We start from the raw sequence: 20123 nt of genomic DNA, 5'->3' as shown, positions 1-20123 counted from the left end.
AGAGCTCTTCTGAAACAATCAGTATTGTGTAGCCAGGACCATTCCATGGCTGGCCGCTCTGTTTATCTGGGAGGAAGTCATTTAACATTTGTTATATGAGTGGACTTGAGAGAGAATTGTACAATCAGATGAGTTGAAAGCGGTCATCTGGTTTGGCCTGTTTGATGGGTTGTTTGTGACATAATGACAATTTCGGCGATTACTGAGTATTTATAGTTTTCATAAAAGGCAGAGCACAAGTAATGGAGGTAGTATGTCAAGGGATTTGTTTGCATACAAGTTTTCAGTGAGTCAGGGGTTTGTTCTACAGATCTCTGCCTCTGTTGTTCGAATACTTAAGTATTGTTAAAGAAAGATGCCTGCGGTGTAATTGATTATGAAAGAAGATTCGATCTCAGGGCATCCTTCAGCCCAATTAATCATATAAGCGCAACTTATACATGTAGACTTTTTTTTAACTTTTAATTTTTTTTTTTTTTTTTTTTTTACTGTTTATTTTTGAGAGAAAGAGAGAAGGAGAGTATGAGCGGGGGAGGGGCAGAGAGAGAGGGAGACACAGAATCCGAAGCCAGCTCCAGGCTCTGAGCTGTCAGCACAGAGCCCGACACGGGGCTCGAACTCATGAACTGCAAGATCATGACCCGAGCCGAAGTCGGATGCTTAACCGACTCAGCCACCTATACATGCCCCTATACATGCAGCCTCGTAACTAGAGGCTGGGAATATTTATGCTCCGAAAAGGTGACCTCAGTTTTCTTCTCTGTTGCAAATAAACGGAAACGTAGACTTGAAAGGAGACCGTTTGATGTGTGACAGTGGGTAAGCAGATGAAGGAAAATCCACGCAAGTGGTGGGGGCTGAGATCAGGCCAGGCCAGCCCAGGGTACCGTGAGTCATCACCTGCGACACCTCCATCGTGCGTGGTGTCAGCTTCTTAGGAGTTCCCTGAATCAGTACGAAACCGTAAACGACGGGCCTTTAAAGTCTCCACATGCTTCCGTATCCCTGTCCGACTATCGGATTCTGGCTTGTTAAGCCCGGTCCTGGCTCTAGCAAGTGTGTGAAAAAATGATGAAACTACACTTGGAACGGACCTGTCCTCTTAAGTAACTGCCCTTTTGTTTTAGGAGCAGCTGCAGAAGCTCGAGGTTGAGCTGAGGGAAGTCACCAAGAACAAGGAGAAACTGAGGAAGAACCTGCTTGAACTGATTGAGTACACTCACATGCTCAGAGTGACAAAAACCTTCGTTAAACGAAACGTGGAGGTACTGACCACACACGGGAGGAAGTGCATTTCTTTTGTAAAACTCTCGTTCCCGTAAGGTTTCTCTTTCAGCTATTCGTTATCAAACAGGTTCATTTTGATCTTAGCTTTATTTTTCAGTCGGATTATACGACATGAAAAAAAAGGTGTTAAGCTTTTCCCCGCGTTGGTTGATTTAGCGATAACGATACTTCCTATTTGTAAAATCTTTAGTTTTCAGTTGAAAAAAATCTTTTTATGTTCATGAGGGAAAAAATGGGAAAGTAGCGTTTGAGCTCTAACATTTAGGTATTTTTTTTCTTTTTCTTCACCAAATTACTAAGAGTAAAAGAATTAACAAAAAAGTCTTTGTAAGAGTAGAAACAGTCTACATAATAGTCTGTCCTCAGCTGAGTAGGGAGGGGAGTCTGTTCTGTCAGGGCTGTTTCGTTTGGCGTGGTGACATCTGACTGAGCATTCTGTCTCCAAGCGAGGCGGCGGCATAAATTGTAACTATATCTCTAGTGAACGACTTCAAGTAGCTTATAAAAAAAGCGACGGGGCAATGATCGTTTTTATTTACCAGAGCTGTGTTCCACGTCTAATTTGTCTTGGGGTGTCGGCGTCCAGATCTGGCACCCAGTTAGGATGCCCTATAAACTTGTTTGGAAACATGACTTGGGAAATAAAGTGTCACTTTTTTTTTTTTTTAACATTTATTTATTTTTGAGACAGAGAGAGACAGAGCATGAACGGGGGAGGGTCAGAGAGAGGGAGACACAGAATCTGAAACAGGCTCCAGGCTCTGAGCTGTCAGCACAGAGCCCGATGCGGGGCTCGAACTCACGGACCGTGAGATCATGACTTGAGCTGAAGTCAGCCGCTTAACCGACTGAGTCACCCAGGCGCCCCTAAAGTGTCACTTTTAATAAGACACACTTGGTTTCATATTTCTTTGTAGTTTGAACCTACTTATGAAGAATTCCCTCCCTTAGAGAATGATTCCTTGTTGGACTACAGCTGTATGCAGAGGCTGGGAGCAAAACTGGGGTAGGTGACAACCACCGGGGGGGGGGCCGAGCATCGCTGTCCTTGTCGTCAGTGGAGGGATGAGAGCTACCATTTGAAGGCCTGTGATGGAGTGAAAGAAAGTGCATGTCTGTTTAAGAAAACACTGTACTCCTGTATTTGCTGAGTTGGATTATTCAGCTGTATTGACTTTTTAGCTAAATACTATGGGGATTTCTTCTTTCAGTATAATGAGCTGGAAAGAAGGAACGTTTATGCCATTCAGTGTTATATCAATAAGCCTACAATAATAGGTCAGTGACGCATCAAGTCCTGTTTTGTTTGGTGGAAACATAGGGGCTAAACTGAGTTGGTTAATTAATTAATTGATTTTTTAATTTTTTTAAAACGTTTATTTATTTTTGAGAGAAAGAGAGAGAGACACACACACAGAGCGTGAGTGGGGGGGGAGGGCAGAGAGAGATGGAACACAGAATCCGAAGCAGGCTCCAGGGTCTGAGCTGTCAGCACAGAGCCCGGCGAGAGGCTCGAACTCCAGAACCGTGAGATAGGACCCGAGCCAAAATCAAGAGTTGGACACTTAACCAACTGAGCCACCCAGGCACCCCAGCTATACATTTTAAAGGATGTTTCAAAAATTTTTGACCCAGCATTTTCGATATTTTGCATTTGGAGGGCTTTCCAGATACCCTTTTCACCATTTTTCCAGAAATGAAAGTCTTCATTTCTCCTTTTAATGCAATTTGAGGATTCAATTGCTTTTCAATTGACTACAGGTTGCTTTTATTGTCTCATAGGTTTGTATCTGGCCTAATTAACCAAGGGAAAGTTGAAGCATTTGAGAAAATGCTGTGGAGGGTCTGCAAAGGGTATACCATCGTGACCTATGCAGAACTGGATGAGCCCCTCGAGGACCCTGAAACTGTGAGTCGATGTCCCGATCACCTTTTAACCATGACAGACTGGCAGCAGAGTTGGGGGCGCAGTGCACAGGGAGCCGCTTGAGAGTGGGGTGTTCACCTGATGGCTTATCATCCTCGAGTACCTTCAGGTGTAGCTCTAAAGTCTAGGACTTTCTCCTCGATGGCAGCCGGGAAATTACCGTAGACACGTTGCTACTGTCCGAGCCTCAGACCCCATTGAGGTTTCCCCCGTCGTACCACAGTCCCTTTTATAGCAGACAGTCTAGTTTTGAATCACAGTTTGGATCTAATTGTCACGTCTCTTTGGTCTCCTTCATTCTGGGACAGTTTCTCAGTCTTTTCTTGACTTTCACGACCTTGACATTTGAAAATGATTATAGATCAGTTGTTGTTGTTGTTTTGTAGAATGTCTCTGCATTTGGGTTTGTCTGCTGTTTTCCCAGGATTAGATTCAGGTCATGCGTCTTCTGCAGGAGTGATGCTATGTTCTCCTCCCTGCATCCTCATGGGCGCACGATTTAGTTTGTCCCATTGCTGGTAACATCGCTCTGATCACTTGGCCGAGGTGGTGACTCCTCGACTTCACTGTGAAGTCACTCCTTTTCCTTATAATTAATAAGTGTTTTAGGGGAAGTGCTTTGAAACTCTGTACCTATCCCATTCCTTACCAGATTTTCCGTTCTTTGTTTCCCATTTGATTCAATGAATTATACTCTTACTGTAATTATTTATTTTGATATTAAAATTCTCTAGATTTGGCCACTCGGGGCCCATTCAGGCTGGCTGTTATGTCCTTTTTTCCGTGCTGCCATCATTTTTGGAGCGCTTGTGCTTTTGAGCACAACAAGCTGTCCGGATTCATTTTGTAATCCCCTCACACAGCCGTGGAATCGGCCATTTCTCTACGAGCCTGGTACTCTTTAGTGGAGAACGGTATTTAGAAGCCAAGGTGTAGTCTCTGGATATGCCCGTTGTTAATTGAGGAGTTGTGTTCCCCAGTCTGTCACTGGACAGCTCTAGGACACACACACACACACACACCTACCTTTATTTCTGGGCCTGTGTGTACGTACCGAAAACTGTGAGTTCGCATCCAATTCCAATCCAACACCACAGAGTTCAGTCTCAGTTCCTCCATTTCTGTTTTTGTAACGTTTTCCTTTGATGGTGAGAAACTCGGCTCCTGTTGTTGTAGTATTTTTACTTATTTTCAGTCCTCTCGCCTGTAACCGACCTTCCCGTCAGTGTCTCATTTTTGCCACCCCCACATCCCCCTGTGCGGAGCCCTGAGTTCCCCATGCCAGGTGGGCCCCTGGTGTGGGTGCCCTCCTCACCCTGCCTGGGCCGCTCCCCTACGTAGATGCTCTGCCCACCTTGCTTCAGCTCTGGCTTTGCCCAGGCCATTTTTGGTCTTCCCCTCCTTCTGGGTCCATCCCTGCACGTGCACTTAAGGCTTTAGGACTGAATTATTCAGGAAGGGAAGTAGAGGGGCAGGAGAGAGAAAGAGCCATCAGCACTTTTTAAAATCTCTATGATTTTTTTTTTTTTAGATTTTACAATAAAAATAACTATATTGCTCTAAATGAGGATGAACTGATCTATTACAGGTAGAAGAGGAACTTTAGCTTCTTAATTTTGAGGAAAGGGTTTGTGGGTTTTTTTTTTTTCTAAATTTGCCTCAGGAATTTTGGCTGCAAGATTACTGTATGTCCCATAGTAGTTGTGACACATAAAGAGGAATTTGGCTGTGAAATGGATTTTCATAAACTTTAGCCTGAAAAAACCACGCATGTTTAACCTAATGCGTGAAAATCTAATCAGTCAAGTTGTTCATTAACCGTCCACCTGTGATCTTTTCTACTCTTTTGTGGCTCCTGTAACTGCCACTAGCATCTGTTTCTTTGTCCTTCAACTGTGACCTTTATGACCTCTGTATGTAAAACTGAAGATAGAAACCATTCTGCAGTGGCCTTACCTATTCTTTTGAGCTTTTTCTTTTCCTTTATTTTATTCTTATTTTTTTTTTTTAAAGAGAGAGAGGGAGAGGGGCAGAAGAAAGAGAGAGAGATTGAGAGAGGAAGAATGCAGATGAATCTTAATCGGGCTCCGTGCTCAGCTCACCTGGGAGCCTGATGATGGGCTTGACCCCACAACCACGAGATCATGACCTGAGCCAAAATCAAGAGTCAGAGGCTCAACTGACTGAGCCACCCAGGCGCCATTGAGCTCTTTCTTTATTAAGAGGACCTATCAGTCATTCTCATGCAGAACTTTCATTCACATTAAAATTGTTTTCTATATATTTCTAAGCTCTTTTATGGCAGGCTTTTACCAGCTATGGGAAAGGGCATTAAGTACCTGTGAAGAAAGAGAAGTGGATTAGAGAGATGTAGATCTTGAAAATACAACAACTTCTCTACAATTACACAAGAGATGCATGCTGGTTGTAGAAAATTGGGAACAGTACCGAAAACGTGAAGGAGAAAATCTATCCCCTGTGGTCCTGTTCAGAAAGAGCCACTGCTGACATTTCGGTGTGTTATTCTTTTTGTGCTTGTTCTGGGTGTTCGATTTGGCAACTTCTTCTCCGGTTCTAGGATTTGTGTGTTCTGATCCCTCAGTGTCATTACCGACCCCAGAGCTTATTTCTGGCCATTTCCCCCTTGTCGGTCTGGTTTCTAGATGCGATGCTGGACTCCGGCGATTTCACTGGGTTTTATGATTTGTATTTCATGTTGTGAACTGTCCCTGTGCCTTCTTACGCCCGAGGTGGTTGACATGGTACTATTGTTAAAGTTGTTATGGAATCTTCGAGGTCAGGTGTACTATAAATGCCGTTTCTTTCTTCCCCCGTTTCGTTTCTTCAATTACTTATTTTGAAATAATTTCGGTTTACAGAAAAGTTGCCAGAAGAGAACAGAGACTTGTCATATCCCCTCACCCACATTTCCCTGTCGTTAACAGGTTCCCACATTTGCTCTGTCACCCGTGTGCTCTCTCTGTGAGTCTCTTCCCGTTTTCACTAGGCTCTTTGCACACTTTCTACAAGGAAGCCATAGACTCTGTCACCCCTGGGTCACTCCAGTGCGGGTACTCCCAAGCAAGGACACTCTTCCACAACCACGGGGGGCCCCTCCGAAAGAGGGAAAGAGCACGGGTGCAGCTCTTTTGAATACTCCGAACTTGCCATGCCCACCTCCCAGCAGATTGCCTTTCTTCCTTCCTGATCCAGCACCTCCCCCTGAGTCTGTAGTCCCGTCTGGAACAGGCTGACCCCATCCCTCTGGGCCACTTGATGTTTCGTCACCACCAGACTCGGGCCATATGTTCTTGGCAGGGACACCTTGGAAGTGACGCTCTGGCCATCTCAGCGCATCTCGTCAGGTGCGGGCCCGTAACGTCGACCTGGTCACGTGGCCGTCTGCCGGGTTCCTCCGCTTTCATGGCATCGTGTTGCCTTTTGTGATTGATGAGTAGCTTGGTGGGAGGTGTTCCAAATGGTGCTAGTGTCCCGATCACCAGCCTGCCCACCACCTGTAGCGTCCATTGACGGCCCTCGAATCTGCCACCTCCGTCATGGCTGCCACGTGGTAACCATGTGGGTTCTCGATTTCCATCTTTCCTTCTGTACTTATTAGCGATTCCACGGAAGGTACGCTTCTCCCCTCTCGCATCCAAGGACTCATGGCTTCCCATTGTATTTAATGACTTGTAATCTGTCACACTCAGTGTTTATTTGGATGCCCAAATTGTCCCTGATTCAGCTACAGAAGGTCCCTTCACACGTGTTCCTGTGTCGTTTGGCCTGTCCTTAGCGTTCACTGAGCATTCCCTTCCTTTCTGGCAGCACAACGCATTCCAGCTTCATCTTGGGCTTTCGGTGCCTGGCCTGGACCCAGCCATTTCTCCAAGGACCCCTGGTTCCTTTTAGTGGACGATGTTTACAAAGGTCTGGGTGCTCGAGTGCTCACCGCGTACGGGAGTGTCGTCGTTTCTGGGCCCTTCCAGCGGTAGCATGTGTGTGTGCACACACACGCACACGCACGCACACCCGCACATGTCCACGCGCACAGCTGTAACCACCTCTGTGGCTCCCTGTGCTTATATTTTATAAAGCTATGTGTCCCGACTATAACTTAAAATTCTGATCAGTTCTTTCTAGACTTAACCTTTTTCCAGCTCTTTTCTGACAAGTGAGAAATCTGCCTCCCCTTATGCTCAACGTATTTCATGAATCGCTCAGTTTACTTATTTATTCAGTGTAACCGGTCTCCTAACCACATCAACCATCTCCTGCAACCCCCTGGCCACCCTTTGTCCTTGCCTTGGGACCCACCTGCCTGGGCTTCTCTGAGGCTCCCCAACCTGTTCCCCCGCCTCCTGTGGCCCAGGGCTCGATTCTTAGACTGCTTCTCTCCTCTCTCTGCCCCTAGGGATCCTGTATAATTTCACAGCTTTAAATACTGCCTCCCAAATGTATATCTAGAACTTGGACCTCTCTTCTCAAAAAGAGACTTTTCTGTATAACTGGCTACTCTGTGTCTCTTTTAAAAATCTGAAAGACATTTCCACCGGGTGCCTAAAACTGGACCTCCCGATCTTTCCTCTCCTACGTGCCCTGCCAGGCATGCCCATCTCGGTAAGAGGCTACTCAGTCCTTCCGACTGCTCAGGCCCAGAGCCTTGGGGGTCGTCCTGACTCTTCTCTTTTTCCTCACACCTCATGATTAATCCTGTAGCGGAGTGATTGGCCGTGTCTTTTGAATAGGAAGAGACTCTGGCCTTTCTCGTCACCTCCACCCTGCTCCACACCTCAGGTACATCCATTCTGCAGGAGCCTCTGTCCTGAGCTCCTGCCCCGGCCCCTGCCCTGCTGTGCTCTCTCCTCCCAGCATCCAGAACAATCCCTGTAAGATCACGTCACTCCTCTACTTAAAACCTTCCAGTGGCTTCCTGTCTCACTTGGCAAAACACCCAGAGCCTTGCAGTGTCACCTCTTGTGGCCTCGTCACGTGTCTGACCTGTCCACTCCCCTTCCGTGTGTGGCCTTCTTGCCTTCCCTGCTCCTGCTTCTCTGTGAGCTCTTCTGGGCCTGGGAAGGTCCTTCCCTCAGTGGCCGCACGGCTCCCTCCCTTCTTCACGCCTTTAAGCTCCAATGCTCTTCTCAGGGAGGCCTTCCCTGGTCACCCTATTTAAAATCACCACCCCAGCCTCCCCTCCCTTTCTCCTCTTCCAGCTCTGTTTTCTTTACGGCACTTATGGCCATTTGGTACGCTGTGTTTTTCTTTGTGTCCCTCGCTGCCAACTTGACTACGAGCTCCCCAGCCCTCCCAGGTCAGGGATTTTTGTCTCTTTTGTTCAGTTCTATATTCCTAGCACCTAGAACAGTGCCTGGGAAATAGGCCAAAAACCTATTCAGTTTTATGTCTAGAATATTTGTAAATATAGTCAATTCTCAGTATTTATGGTAGCTCTGTAGGGTCTCCACGAACACATGAACGAATGACACTGAACCACCGTCCTAGCAGAAATGCAGCCTTAGGTTTCTGTGAGCCTCTGGTCACATTTTGTCCACCAGCCAATAATAACGTTGTTTTATGTGTGTCTCTATTTAGTGTGTATTATCGATTCATTGAACACTGAACTCTGCTAGCAGCACTGTGACTTATGCCTGAAGGAACCTTATCTAACCCACGCATTTTCTCTGTCTTCACTGCCTTCTTGGGCTCAGGAACGCTAGCTAGCACGTCAGCGTTCTGCCTGAGGACCATTTTAGATAGTGAAACCTGCAACAAAGAGCGCAAATCTGAAAGACATGATCCTAAGCAAACCATGAGAAGGACCCTTGTGTACAGGATGAGAGGGAACAAGGCAGAGAGCCGCCCTGTTTGACCTCGGCTGAGTACGCACATCGAGTGGCTCCAACTTTGGGCTGCTCTGCGGTGTGTCTATAAATGGCCAAAGCCATGGCCGGTACTGCTCTCAGGGTCATGAATACAGCGTGGCCAGTTTGGGTGAAGTGTAGTGACGGAGTCTGCAGAGGCCAGGATGGCTGCATCTGCTACAGGAATGAACCAATGCACTTTTTAACAGAGTTTTTGCTGCCAGCGTTTTCAGAGACCTGGACACAGGAGTAACAATGATCCCGGTTTATTCTTTTAGGGAGAAGTCATAAAGTGGTATGTGTTTTTAATATCCTTTTGGGGAGAGCAGATTGGCCACAAGGTTAAGAAGATATGTGATTGGTAAGAACACGAAACATTTCATTTGATGTGTTTCTTTGTATTCGGTAGTCTCTAGTTTGCCTTAAAAACCCCTCCGTGTTTGAAGGGAGCCACGGTGAGTGCAAAGCCTGTTGCGTTCTGTTACGTGTCTTTGCTGTAATACCACGTTGGTCTTTTTGTAAGTTTATTTATTTATTTTGAGAGAGAGAGCACGTGCTCGTGAGCAGGAGGAGGGGTGGAGAGAGAAGAGAGAATCCCAAGCAGCCTCCGTGCTGTCCACACAGAGCCTGACGTGGGGCTTGATCTCACAAACCGTGAGATCCATGACCTGAGCCGAAGGCAGGAGTCAAGACGCTCAACCGACTGAGCCGCCCAAGTGCCCCTGTGATACCATGTTGTTAAACATTCAGTTCGTCACCTCTTGTCAGTGTTACACTTAAAATAATTGAGAAGTAGAGATCATGTTTAATAACATTCTTAGATTTTATTTTCTCTTTGGGAATCAGGGCTTAAGAATAATCCGAGAAGGAGTCACGTTTTGGTATTTTGTGCCTTCCTGTGGCTTTGAGCTCCGCAGAGGCCCGTGTGTCATCACTGAGCGTACGGTTCCTCTTTTGCTCGGTGTTTGACAGGTTTCTCTGCACTGTGGGGGAAGGAGGCCTGGTGAGTGGTGAGGACTGAGTGGCTTCACCGCCCACGCCCAGGGCGGGCTGGGTAAGTCACCACGTCCAGGCTCCCTCCCTGTAAGAGGGAGCGGCACTCTCCTCCCTCCCTGGGCTTCGGGACTGAGGCCACACAGGCAAGACACTCCCGTGCAGCGTCGGCCACCGCCATGCGCGAAGGAGTGTCACAACGGAAATCTCTCTGTGACTTGTTCTCCTCAACAGTGGAAAAATAGGAAAAGCCAAACAAAAAAGTCAAAAGAATGCCCTTTGTTTTTAGATGGCTTATTTCCCGTGGGGGTGAGGCTGGGGCTTGGTATTTCCTTTATAAAGTGTTTCCCAGAGTCGGATGCTGTGTCACCGGTGATACGGAAAGTAATTTTAAGTGTTACATGGACGAACCTGTTGTTAATTTCATAGATGTTTATTCAGTGTACATTAGAAAAACCGTCACCAGCACACAAGCCCATGATTTCACACACAGTGTTGCTTAGGACAAGGCTAGAGTGAGTATTTAATTTTAATAGTCAGAACTTACAATGTTAAGTGTGGCAGGAAGGTGTCAAGGCAGAAGGCAGAGTGCAGTAGGGAGGCACACCTCGTGTGTTTCGGGTGCCACGCAGCCCCCCAAGAAGGTGGGCCCTGGGAGGCGAGGGAGGGGCTCCCTGCACCCACCACGTGTCCAAAGCAGTTGCTAGGACACCGGAGCTTTTTTTTTTTTCCTCCCCCTCCCTTTATTTTCTCTTTCTTTTAAAAGTAATGACCGTTGTGTGTTCAAACCCGTTTAGTGAATTCCCAGCCCAAGGACTGGGGTGGATTTCAGAAAGTTGGAATGGGGAGCAAGCTCCGGGAACGATCGGGGGCAGGGAGGGAACACGGAACCAAGAGAGAGTGCGCTAAATGTGTTGAAGCCCGTAGACATTTGTCGAGTGTCTCCGTGTAGAAGGCCTCGGCGCGGGCAGGTGCCTGTGTCTGACCTTTTTCTCCCAGAAGGCTGCTTCTGTTCCCTTTTGGGGGGAGATGTGTCCACGTGGTGCACTGAATTCGGTTCTAGTGTTTGCCGTCGCCTCTCCTGGTCCTGACGGGCGTGAGACTGTTGCATTCTGTCTTGTAGTTACCACTGCCACGTTTACCCCTACCCGAACACAGCTGAGGAGCGGAAGGAGATTCAGGAGGGGCTCAATACCCGGATTCAGGATCTCTACACTGTGAGTAAACTGTTGCCTCCTCACCTGAGGTGTGTAAAACATTTACAAGTCCATTTGCCTTGTTTTTCAACGTGGAAACGTTTGGTTGTGGACACATCGAGATGTTCTTGGGAGATTGGAAAGTGACTCACCTCGCTCCTCTTGGTGGAAGTTTTATTTTAGCCGCCTGTGGGAGATCTAGGTGGTGATGGTGGGACTTTAGAGAAGATCCTCTGGTCATCGCAGGAGACGGGCCACCCGTTTAAAGTGGTGGCTGTCGTTTTTTTGCCTTCACTACTTCAATGACCGTTCCTCCTCGTATCAGCGAGGGCTCCGGGCGGCAAGAAGTGGACTCCCACCCGCCTAAGCAAAAGGGGGTTTCAGGCCCGGATGTGACAGGCTGGAGTTGGTGGCCCTCGGGGCTGACCGGGCACTGAGCCGAGACTGGGAATGACTGGGGAGGATGGGAGCTCCGTGGGCGCAGCCAGGCCGCCGTGCCGGCACCCAGATGGTAACACCCAGCCACCTCCCGTGCCCTGGGGGCTGTGTCCTGCAGCTCCCGAGAGCATCCGATCGGCTGGGCTGCTTTCCGCGTGCCGCCTGGCGGTCCTGGCGGCCGGGAAGACACGGAATGAGCCCAGGAGGGGCCGGTGCCGGGGACAAAAGCTGGGAAAGCCTGTGTTTGTTCCCACGCAGGTGCTCCACAAAACCGAGGATTATTTAAGGCAAGTGCTGTGTAAAGCCGCCGAATCCGTCTACAGCCACGTCATCCAGGTGAAGAAGATGAAAGCCATTTACCACATGCTGAACATGTGCAGCTTCGACGTGACCAACAAGTGCCTCATCGCCGAAGTCTGGTGTCCTGAGGCCGATCTGCACGAGCTGCGCCGGGCGCTCGAGGAGGGGTCGGTAAGGCGGCCGGGACCAGACGGAGGGACCGGGGCTGCTCTGGGGACGCCTGAGAACCCGGGAGACGCCAAGGAGCGTGGGAGTGTCTGGGAGCGGGGAGAGGGCTGTGCTGACTCCTGTCCTGGACCGATGCCCCGGAGAGCGCGTCATCCGAGGGCGTGTGCATGCACACGCGCGGCTTTCGTCGGCTCTTCTGGTCGTGTGGTTAGAGAAGTAAAACATACATATAACAGAAGAGACGCAGTGAAGTGGCTTCCTCCTACCCTGTCACTTCAGAGACAAGGGCTGTTTTCTGCTGGGTCTTTGGGTTTCTTAACTGAAGGGTAAGCACGTACGAATGGAGATCTCCTTGCTTTCACGGAAGGTTGCTGGTTATTCATTCTGTTCTTTTCACTTAATGGAACTTCCCTACTTTTTATACTGTTTAATACTTTGCTCTATGGATGTGCCGTGGCCTGGCGACCTGGCTGCCTGCTCATTTAGGCGGTGTGGTGCCTGATGTGACCAGTACCACCGTGGCAACCGCCACTTGGCCGTGGCGGTTCACACACACAGGTCTGTCGGAGGAGAGGCCCAGATATGGAATTGCTGGGTCAGTTTTGATGGATGGTATCAGCTACTGCGTTTCTCTTACTTTGAATGAGGTTAAAAGTTTTTTATCAGGGGCTCCTGGGTGGTTCGGTCGGTTAAGCGTCCGTCTTCGGCTCAGGTCAGGACCTCATAGTCTGTGAGTTCAAGCCCCGCATCGGGCTCTGTGCTGACAGCTCAGAGCCTGGAGCCTGCTTCGGATTCTGTGTCTCCCTCTCTGCCTCTCCTCTGCTTGGGCTCTGTCTCTCTCTTGAAAACAAATGAACATTAAAAAAAAAATTACCACAACCCAAAACCTCTGGGACGCAGCAAAGGCGGTCATAAGAGGAAAGTATATAGCAATCCAGGCCTTCCTAAAGAAGGAAGAAAGATCTCAGATACACAACCTAACCTTACGCCTTAAGGAGCTGGAAAAAGAACAGCAAATAAAACCCCAAACCAGCAGAAGACAGGAAATAATAAAGATTAGAGCAGAAATTAATGCTGTTGAAACCAAAAAAACTACTGTTTTACTGTTTACTGAAAACAGATCAATGAAACCAGAAGCTGGTTCTTTGAAAGAATTAACAAAATTGATAGACCACTAGCCAGTTTGATCAAAAAGAAAAAGGAAAGGACCCAAATAAATAAAATCAGGAATGAAAGAGGAGAAATCACAACCAACACAACAGAAATAAAAACAATAATAAGAGAATATTATGAGCAATTATATGCCAATAAAGTGGGTAATCTGGAAGAAACGGACAAATTCCTAGAAACATATACACTACCAAAACTGAAACAGGAAGAAATAGAAAATTTGAACAGACCCATAACCAGTAAAGAAATGAAATCAGTAATCAAAAATCTGCCAAAAAATGAGTCCAGGACCAGATGGCTTTCCAGGGGAATTCTACCAAACATTTAAGCAAGCGTTAACACCTATTCTCTTGAAACTGTTCCAAAAAATAGAAATGGAAGGAAAACTTCCAAACTCTTTCTATGAAGCCAGCATTACCTTGATTCCAAAGCCAGACAGAGACCCCACTAAAAAGGAGAACTATAGACCAATTTTCCTGATGAACATGGACGCAGAAATCCTCAACAAGATAATAGCCAACCGGATCCAACAATACATTAAAAAAATTATTTGCCACGACCGAGTGGGATTTATACCTGGGATTCAGGGCTGGTTAAATTTCCTCAAAACAATTAATGTGATTCAACACATCAATAAAAGAAAGGACAAGAACCATAATGATCCTCTCAATAGATGCAGAGAAAGCATTTGACAAAATATAGCATTATTTCTTGATAAAAAGCCCTCAAGAAAGTAGGGATAGAAGGAGCATACCTCGAGATATAAAAGCCATATATGAACGACCCAATGCTAATATCCTCCTCAATGGGGAAAAACTGAGAGCGTTCCCCTAAGGTCAGGAACGAGCCAGGGATGTCCACTCTCGCCACTGTTATTCAACATAGTATTGGAAGTCTTAGCCTCTGCAATCAGACAACACAAAGAAATAAAAGGCATCCAGATTGTCCAGGAGGAGGTCAAACTTTCACTCTTTGCAGATGAACATGATACTCTATATGGAAAACCCAAAAAATTCCACAAAAAACTGCTAGAGTTGATTCATGAATTCAGCAAAGTTGCAGGATATAAAATCAACGCACACACAAAAAAAGAGGTTAGAGTGGAAGAGAGCCAAAGCATAAGAGACTCTTAAAAACAGAACAAACTGAAGGTTGATGGGGGATGGGAGGGAGGGGTGGGGTGGGTGATGGGTATTGAGGAGGGCACCTTTTGGGATGAGCACTGGGTGTTGTATGGAAACCAGTTTGACAATAAACTTCATATATTGAAAAAAAAATCAACGCACAGAAATCGGTTGCATTCCTATACACCAACAATGAAGCGACAGAAAGAGAAATCAAGGAATCGATCCCATTTACAGTTGCACAAAAAGCCATAAAATATCTAGGAATAAATCTAACCAAAGAGGTGAAAAATTTGTACACTGGAAACTATAGAAAGCTTATGAAAGAAATTGAAGAAGACACACACAAAAAAGGAAGAATATTCCATGCTCCCGGATAGGAAGAACAAATATTGTTAAAATGTTGATACTACCCAAAGCAATCTACATATTCAATGCAATCCCTATCAAAGTAACACCAGCATTCTTCACAGAGCTAGAAGAAATAATTCTAAAATTTGTATGGAACCAGAAAAGACCCCGAGTAGCCAAAACGATCTTGAAAAAGAAAACCAAAGCAGGAGGCATCACAATCCCAGACTTCAAGCTATACTACAAAGCTGTAATCATCAAGACAGCGTGGTACTGGCACAAGAACAGACACTCAGATCAATGGAACAGAATAGAGAACCCATAAAAGGACCCACAACCTATGGCCAACTAATCTTTGATGAAGAGGAAAGAATATTCAGTGGAATAAAGACAGTCTCTTCAGCAAGTGGTGCTGGGAAAACTGGACAGCGACATGCAGAAGAATGAACCTGGACCACTTTCTTACACCATACACAAAAATAAACTCAAAATGGATGAAAGACCTAAATGTAAGGAAGCCATCAAAATCCTCGAGGAGAAAGCAGGCGAAAACCTCTTTGATCTTGGCCGCAGCAACTTCTTACTCAACATGTCTCCGGAGGCAATGGAAACAAAAGTAAAAATGAACCACTGGGACCTCATCAAAATAAAAAGCTTCTGCACAGCGAAGGAAACAGTCAGCAAAACTAAAAGGCAACCGACAGAATGAGAGAAGATATTTGCAAATGACATATCAGATAAAGGGTTAGTATCCAAAATCTATAAAGAACTTCTCAAACTCTGCACCCAAAAAACAAATAATCCAGTGAAGAAATGGGCAAAAGACATGAATAGACACTTCTCCAACGAAGACATCCAGATGGCCAACTGACACATGAAAAAATGCTCAATGGCACTCATCATCTGGGAAATACAAATCAAAACCACAATGAGATACCACCTCACACCTGCCAGAATGGCTAACATTAACAACTCAGGCAACAACAGATGTTGGCGAGGATGTGGAGAAAGAGGATCTCTTTTGCATTGTTGGTGGGAACGCAAGCTGGTGCAGCCACTCTGGAAAACAGTATGGAGGTTCCTCAAAAAAATAAAAATAGAACTACCCTATGACCCAGCAATTGCACTACTAGGTATTTATCCAAGGGATACAGGTGTGCTATTTCGAAGGGGCACACACACCCCAACGTTTATAGCAGTGCTATCGACAATAGCCAAAGTATGGAAAGAGCCCCAATGTCCATCGATGGATGGATGGATAAAGAAGATGTGATACACACACACACACACACACACACACACACACACACACACACACACACACACACACAATGGAGTATTACTCAGCAATCAAAAAGAATGAAATCTTGCCATTTGCAACTACGTGGATGGAACTGGAGGGTATTATGCTAAGTGAAATCAGTCAGAGAAAGACAAAAATCATATGACTTCATTCATATGAGGACTTTTAAGAGACAAAACAGATGAACATAAGGGAAGAGAAACGAAAATAATATAAAAACAGGGAGGGGGACAAAACAGAAGAGACTCATAAATATGGAGAACAAACTGAGGGTTACTGGAGGGGTTGTGGGAGGGGGGATGGGCTAAATGGGTAAGGGGCACTAAGGAATCTACTCCTGAAATCATTGCACTATATGCTAACTAATTTGGATGTAAATTTTTTAAAAAAAATTAAAAGAAAATCTTTTTTTTAAGAGCCACTTGAATTTTCCTTTTTTAATGAGCTCTGTGTTTTTCTGCTTTGCCCATTTTCTTTTTTTTTTTTTTACTATTTTTTTTTAAACGTTTATTTATTTTTGAGACAGAGACAGAGCATAAACGGGGGAGGGTCAGAGAGAGAGGGAGACACAGAATCCGAAGCAGGCTCCAGGCTCTGAGCTGTCAGCACAGAGCCTGACGTGGGGCTCGAACTCAAAGACCGCGAGATCATGACTTCAGCCAAAGTCAGACGCCCAACGGACTAAGCCACCCAAGCGCCACCCCCCCATTTTTAATTATTATTATTTTTTGCTTTGCCCATTTTCTACTGGTTTGTTGGTTTTTTTCTTACTAATTTCTGTTGGCTCTTTGTGACATGAGAAAAAATATTGTCCTCAATTTGCCACTCGTCTTTTGATGTTTCTGTTTGTTGGCTTGCTTTGGTCATGCAGTAGTTTTTTGTTAAATATAGTTGAACTTATCAATTCGCTTGTGTGGCTTCTGAACTTTGAAGAGTAGGCTCCAGCGCCTGACTCCCGGGCCATGGTGTCAGTCTGCCATGTTCCTGTGAGGTTTTTTTTTCCTGCATCAAAACCCAGTTCTTCATTAGAAATAGTAGGTTTACATGTTTCAAGTGACAGCTAAGGAAGCAAGTTTTCATACGAGGTTTTTTTTTTTTTGTTTTTTTGTTTTGTCACATAATTCTTTGATGGCACAAATGGACTTTTACTTTTTTTTTTGGAAGAGGGCTGGCTTGCGTCGACACGACCAGCCAATTACCACATTTCCTCGTTGCTGAAAACCAGCCAGTCACCCTGCATCACATGTACCTGTGGGTTGGCTGATGTCTAGACCATGCCTTTTGCTGCCGGTGGGAGGGAGTTTGATGGGGACATCAGCAGTTCTGGTGCTTCCATTGTCTCTGGGTGCTGTAGCTGCTCTGGCTGTCTGAAGTGTGTTCTCTGAGTCCTGAGCAGGGGCTCGTGGGAACAGTGCTCCCTGAGTTCTCCCGTGTTCGTAGTAGTGTATGCCTCCTGCCTTTATAATCGGAAGTTTGTTGTTTGGAAATAAAATCCTGGGCTCGTGTTTCAAAATTTTTGTTGTTGTTTTCCATGGGTGTCTTAAACATGTGATTCCATTTTGTTCTGGCATGGCGTTGCTAACAAAAAAGCCTGATATTGATAGAATTTTCCTTATAAGTCTTGGTACTTTCTTTTTTTTGCCCACACGCTTAAGGATTTTTTTCAATGATTTTACTAGACTGTGTGTTGATTCTGTTATTCCGGGTTGGTATTTTCAGATATACAGTGTGTCCTCTTAATATGTAGTTTTAAAAAAAGTTTCAGAAAAATTCTCAACTATAGTTTTTAGTATTTGCTCCGTTCTCTTGCTCTGGTTTTCTCCTTCGGGACCTGCTGTTATGTTTAAGTTAAACCTTATCTTCAGTGTTTGTCACTTTTCCTTGAATCCTTTTTGTCTTTCTTTACTTTTTGATTTTTAAAAATTTCCATTCTTTTGTCTATTTCTCTTGCAGCGTTATTACTAGGAAGGTGTCTTCACCTTGGAGTTTTTTCTAGTTTTGTCTCGTTTCTGCATATTTTTTCTTTTTCTTCTAATACTTTTCTGAGTTCTGTCACCTCATTTCAGACTCTTATTCTGCTTTGTGGGGTTTTTTTTCATGTCAGGTATTATTTTTGTAATGTTTTTGCTCACTTTGGTATAGTAAGTTAAATTGTCATCTCTTCTGTGAGTATGTCTTTCTGGCATGCTTTCATTGTTCAGAGGGATGTTGTTCTGCTCAGTTTGTTGTTTTTTTTTTTTAACTACAACTTTATGTAAAAGTCTGACCTGCATTCTTCTTTTGATCACTTTTAAATGAAATTAGTTTTCTGAAACGTGTTTAAATATTCAAGGAAATTCTGTATTAGACATAACGGACGTTCATACATAAGAATATACGTTTGAGATACTAAGGGGAACTCTATGTTACATATAATGTAAGTACATCGTCTATTTGTGTATTAGTTCTGCAGAACCTGTTTAAGATACTCAAGGGGGGCGCCTGGGCGGCTCAGTCGGTTAAGCGTCCGAATCTTCATCTCAGCTCAGGTCATGATCTCCCGGTTCCTGGGATCCAGCCCTCATTGAGATTGACGATTATTCTCGTCTATTTTTCGGTTTTATTAGATACTGTAGTTGTCTCCAGATTCCTCTTGAATGTTTTTATGAGGCATAATATTAAATTTCAGTTTTATGTTCGTGATTCTGAGACCACGTCATCACCTGTCCCTGTCATCCCTAGCCCCTCCGTCCGCTTTCCCGTCCTTGCAGCCTGGCCACCATACTCTTCTGCAGGACTGCAGCCCCCCGGCGCCACCCCCCCCGACTCGTGCTGTCACCCCCTCTGCCCGTGAGCCTCCGAGGGTGGTCGGCACTTGTCCGCGTGGCCACGCAGAGCCTCGCCGTAGCAGGGAGCCCGTGGTCGTGGAACGGGATTTTGGGTACTAATTTTTCCTTTCTTTCTTTTTATGTGAAAGAGAGAGAGCGGTGCTACAATCCCCTCATTTATGAACACAATCCCAACAAAAGAAACCCCCCCGACTCTAATCCGCACCAACAAATTCACCGAGGGCTTTCAGAACATTGTGGACGCCTATGGAGTCGGGAGCTACCGAGAAGTGAACCCAGGTGGGCGGTGTGACCTTGTACATCCTCCTGCCTCGTGTGCCACTGCCGCTGCCTCTCCCCACGACGCTGTGACAGGCATTGGGGAAACAGGCTCGCTGCTGCTGTTGTGTCGTTGTCCTGAGTGTAAACTGCTCCCTTGAACCTGTCCGTTCTCTTTTGAGAATTCTGGAGAAGGTCGGGTGTTGGAATTAACTAGAATTTTCTGCCTCCGGTGAGTCAAGCGTCTTGCTCTCCCCGCAGCCCTCTTCACCATCATCACTTTCCCCTTTCTGTTCGCCGTGATGTTCGGAGACTTCGGACATGGCTTCGTGATGTTCCTGTTTGCCCTCTTGCTGGTGTTAAATGAAAACCACCCCAGACTAAATCAGTCACAAGAGGTGAGACTACAAACACCGCAGCTCCTTACGTCTGGTTGGGTGGTTAGCAGGGATGATCTTAAATGTCAGTTTTTGGCAGTAAGCGTCACTGTAGGACAGAGCCGTAAGGGGTGCGGGCCTGTGGTCTCTGTGTGACGGCGACGCCCCCCACGCCAGCGCTCTGAGAAGTCCCAGGCCCACGTGGGTCCCGCTCCTGCGATTTCGCGCGGTCCCCCTCTGCTCACCTGCCCTGCTTTTCACAGATCATGCGCATGTTTTTCAATGGCCGATACATCCTCCTGCTGATGGGGCTGTTCTCCGTGTACACGGGCCTCATCTACAATGACTGCTTTTCAAAGTCGGTCAACCTGTTTGGCTCTGGGTGGAGCGTGTCAGCCATGTACAGCTCCAGCCACACCCCTGCGGAGCAGAAGAAGATGGGGCTCTGGAAGTAAGTGTGTGTTACCCAGCGGTGTTTTAGGTCGGAAAGCGCTTCTCGGAGGTTCCTCCGGCCTCCGCTAGGTCAGCCTGCTCACTCT

The 20123-nt window shown here is 46.1% G+C and overlaps 1 protein-coding gene across 3 annotated transcripts in view; it reads left to right on the top strand.

Moving 5' to 3' along the window:
- The window catches only part of ATP6V0A2 (ATPase H+ transporting V0 subunit a2), a 44162-nt gene that overhangs the window by 9627 nt on the left and 14412 nt on the right, over positions 1-20123 (top strand). For all 3 annotated transcript variants that reach the window (XM_042909994.1, XM_042909993.1, XM_042909992.1), the window contains exons 4-12: positions 1128-1265; positions 2205-2293; positions 3070-3196; positions 9357-9439; positions 11195-11288; positions 11964-12176; positions 19078-19228; positions 19469-19605; positions 19848-20035. In XM_042909994.1, coding sequence (XP_042765928.1) covers positions 1128-1265; positions 2205-2293; positions 3070-3196; positions 9357-9439; positions 11195-11288; positions 11964-12176; positions 19078-19228; positions 19469-19605; positions 19848-20035 — 1220 coding nt within the window. The remainder of the gene's footprint in view (positions 1-1127; positions 1266-2204; positions 2294-3069; positions 3197-9356; positions 9440-11194; positions 11289-11963; positions 12177-19077; positions 19229-19468; positions 19606-19847; positions 20036-20123) is intronic.

Source organism: Panthera leo, chromosome D3 (genome assembly GCF_018350215.1).
Source record: "Panthera leo isolate Ple1 chromosome D3, P.leo_Ple1_pat1.1, whole genome shotgun sequence".
Taxonomy (NCBI): Eukaryota; Metazoa; Chordata; class Mammalia; order Carnivora; family Felidae; genus Panthera; species Panthera leo.
This window is presented reverse-complemented; position numbering and strand designations above follow the sequence as displayed.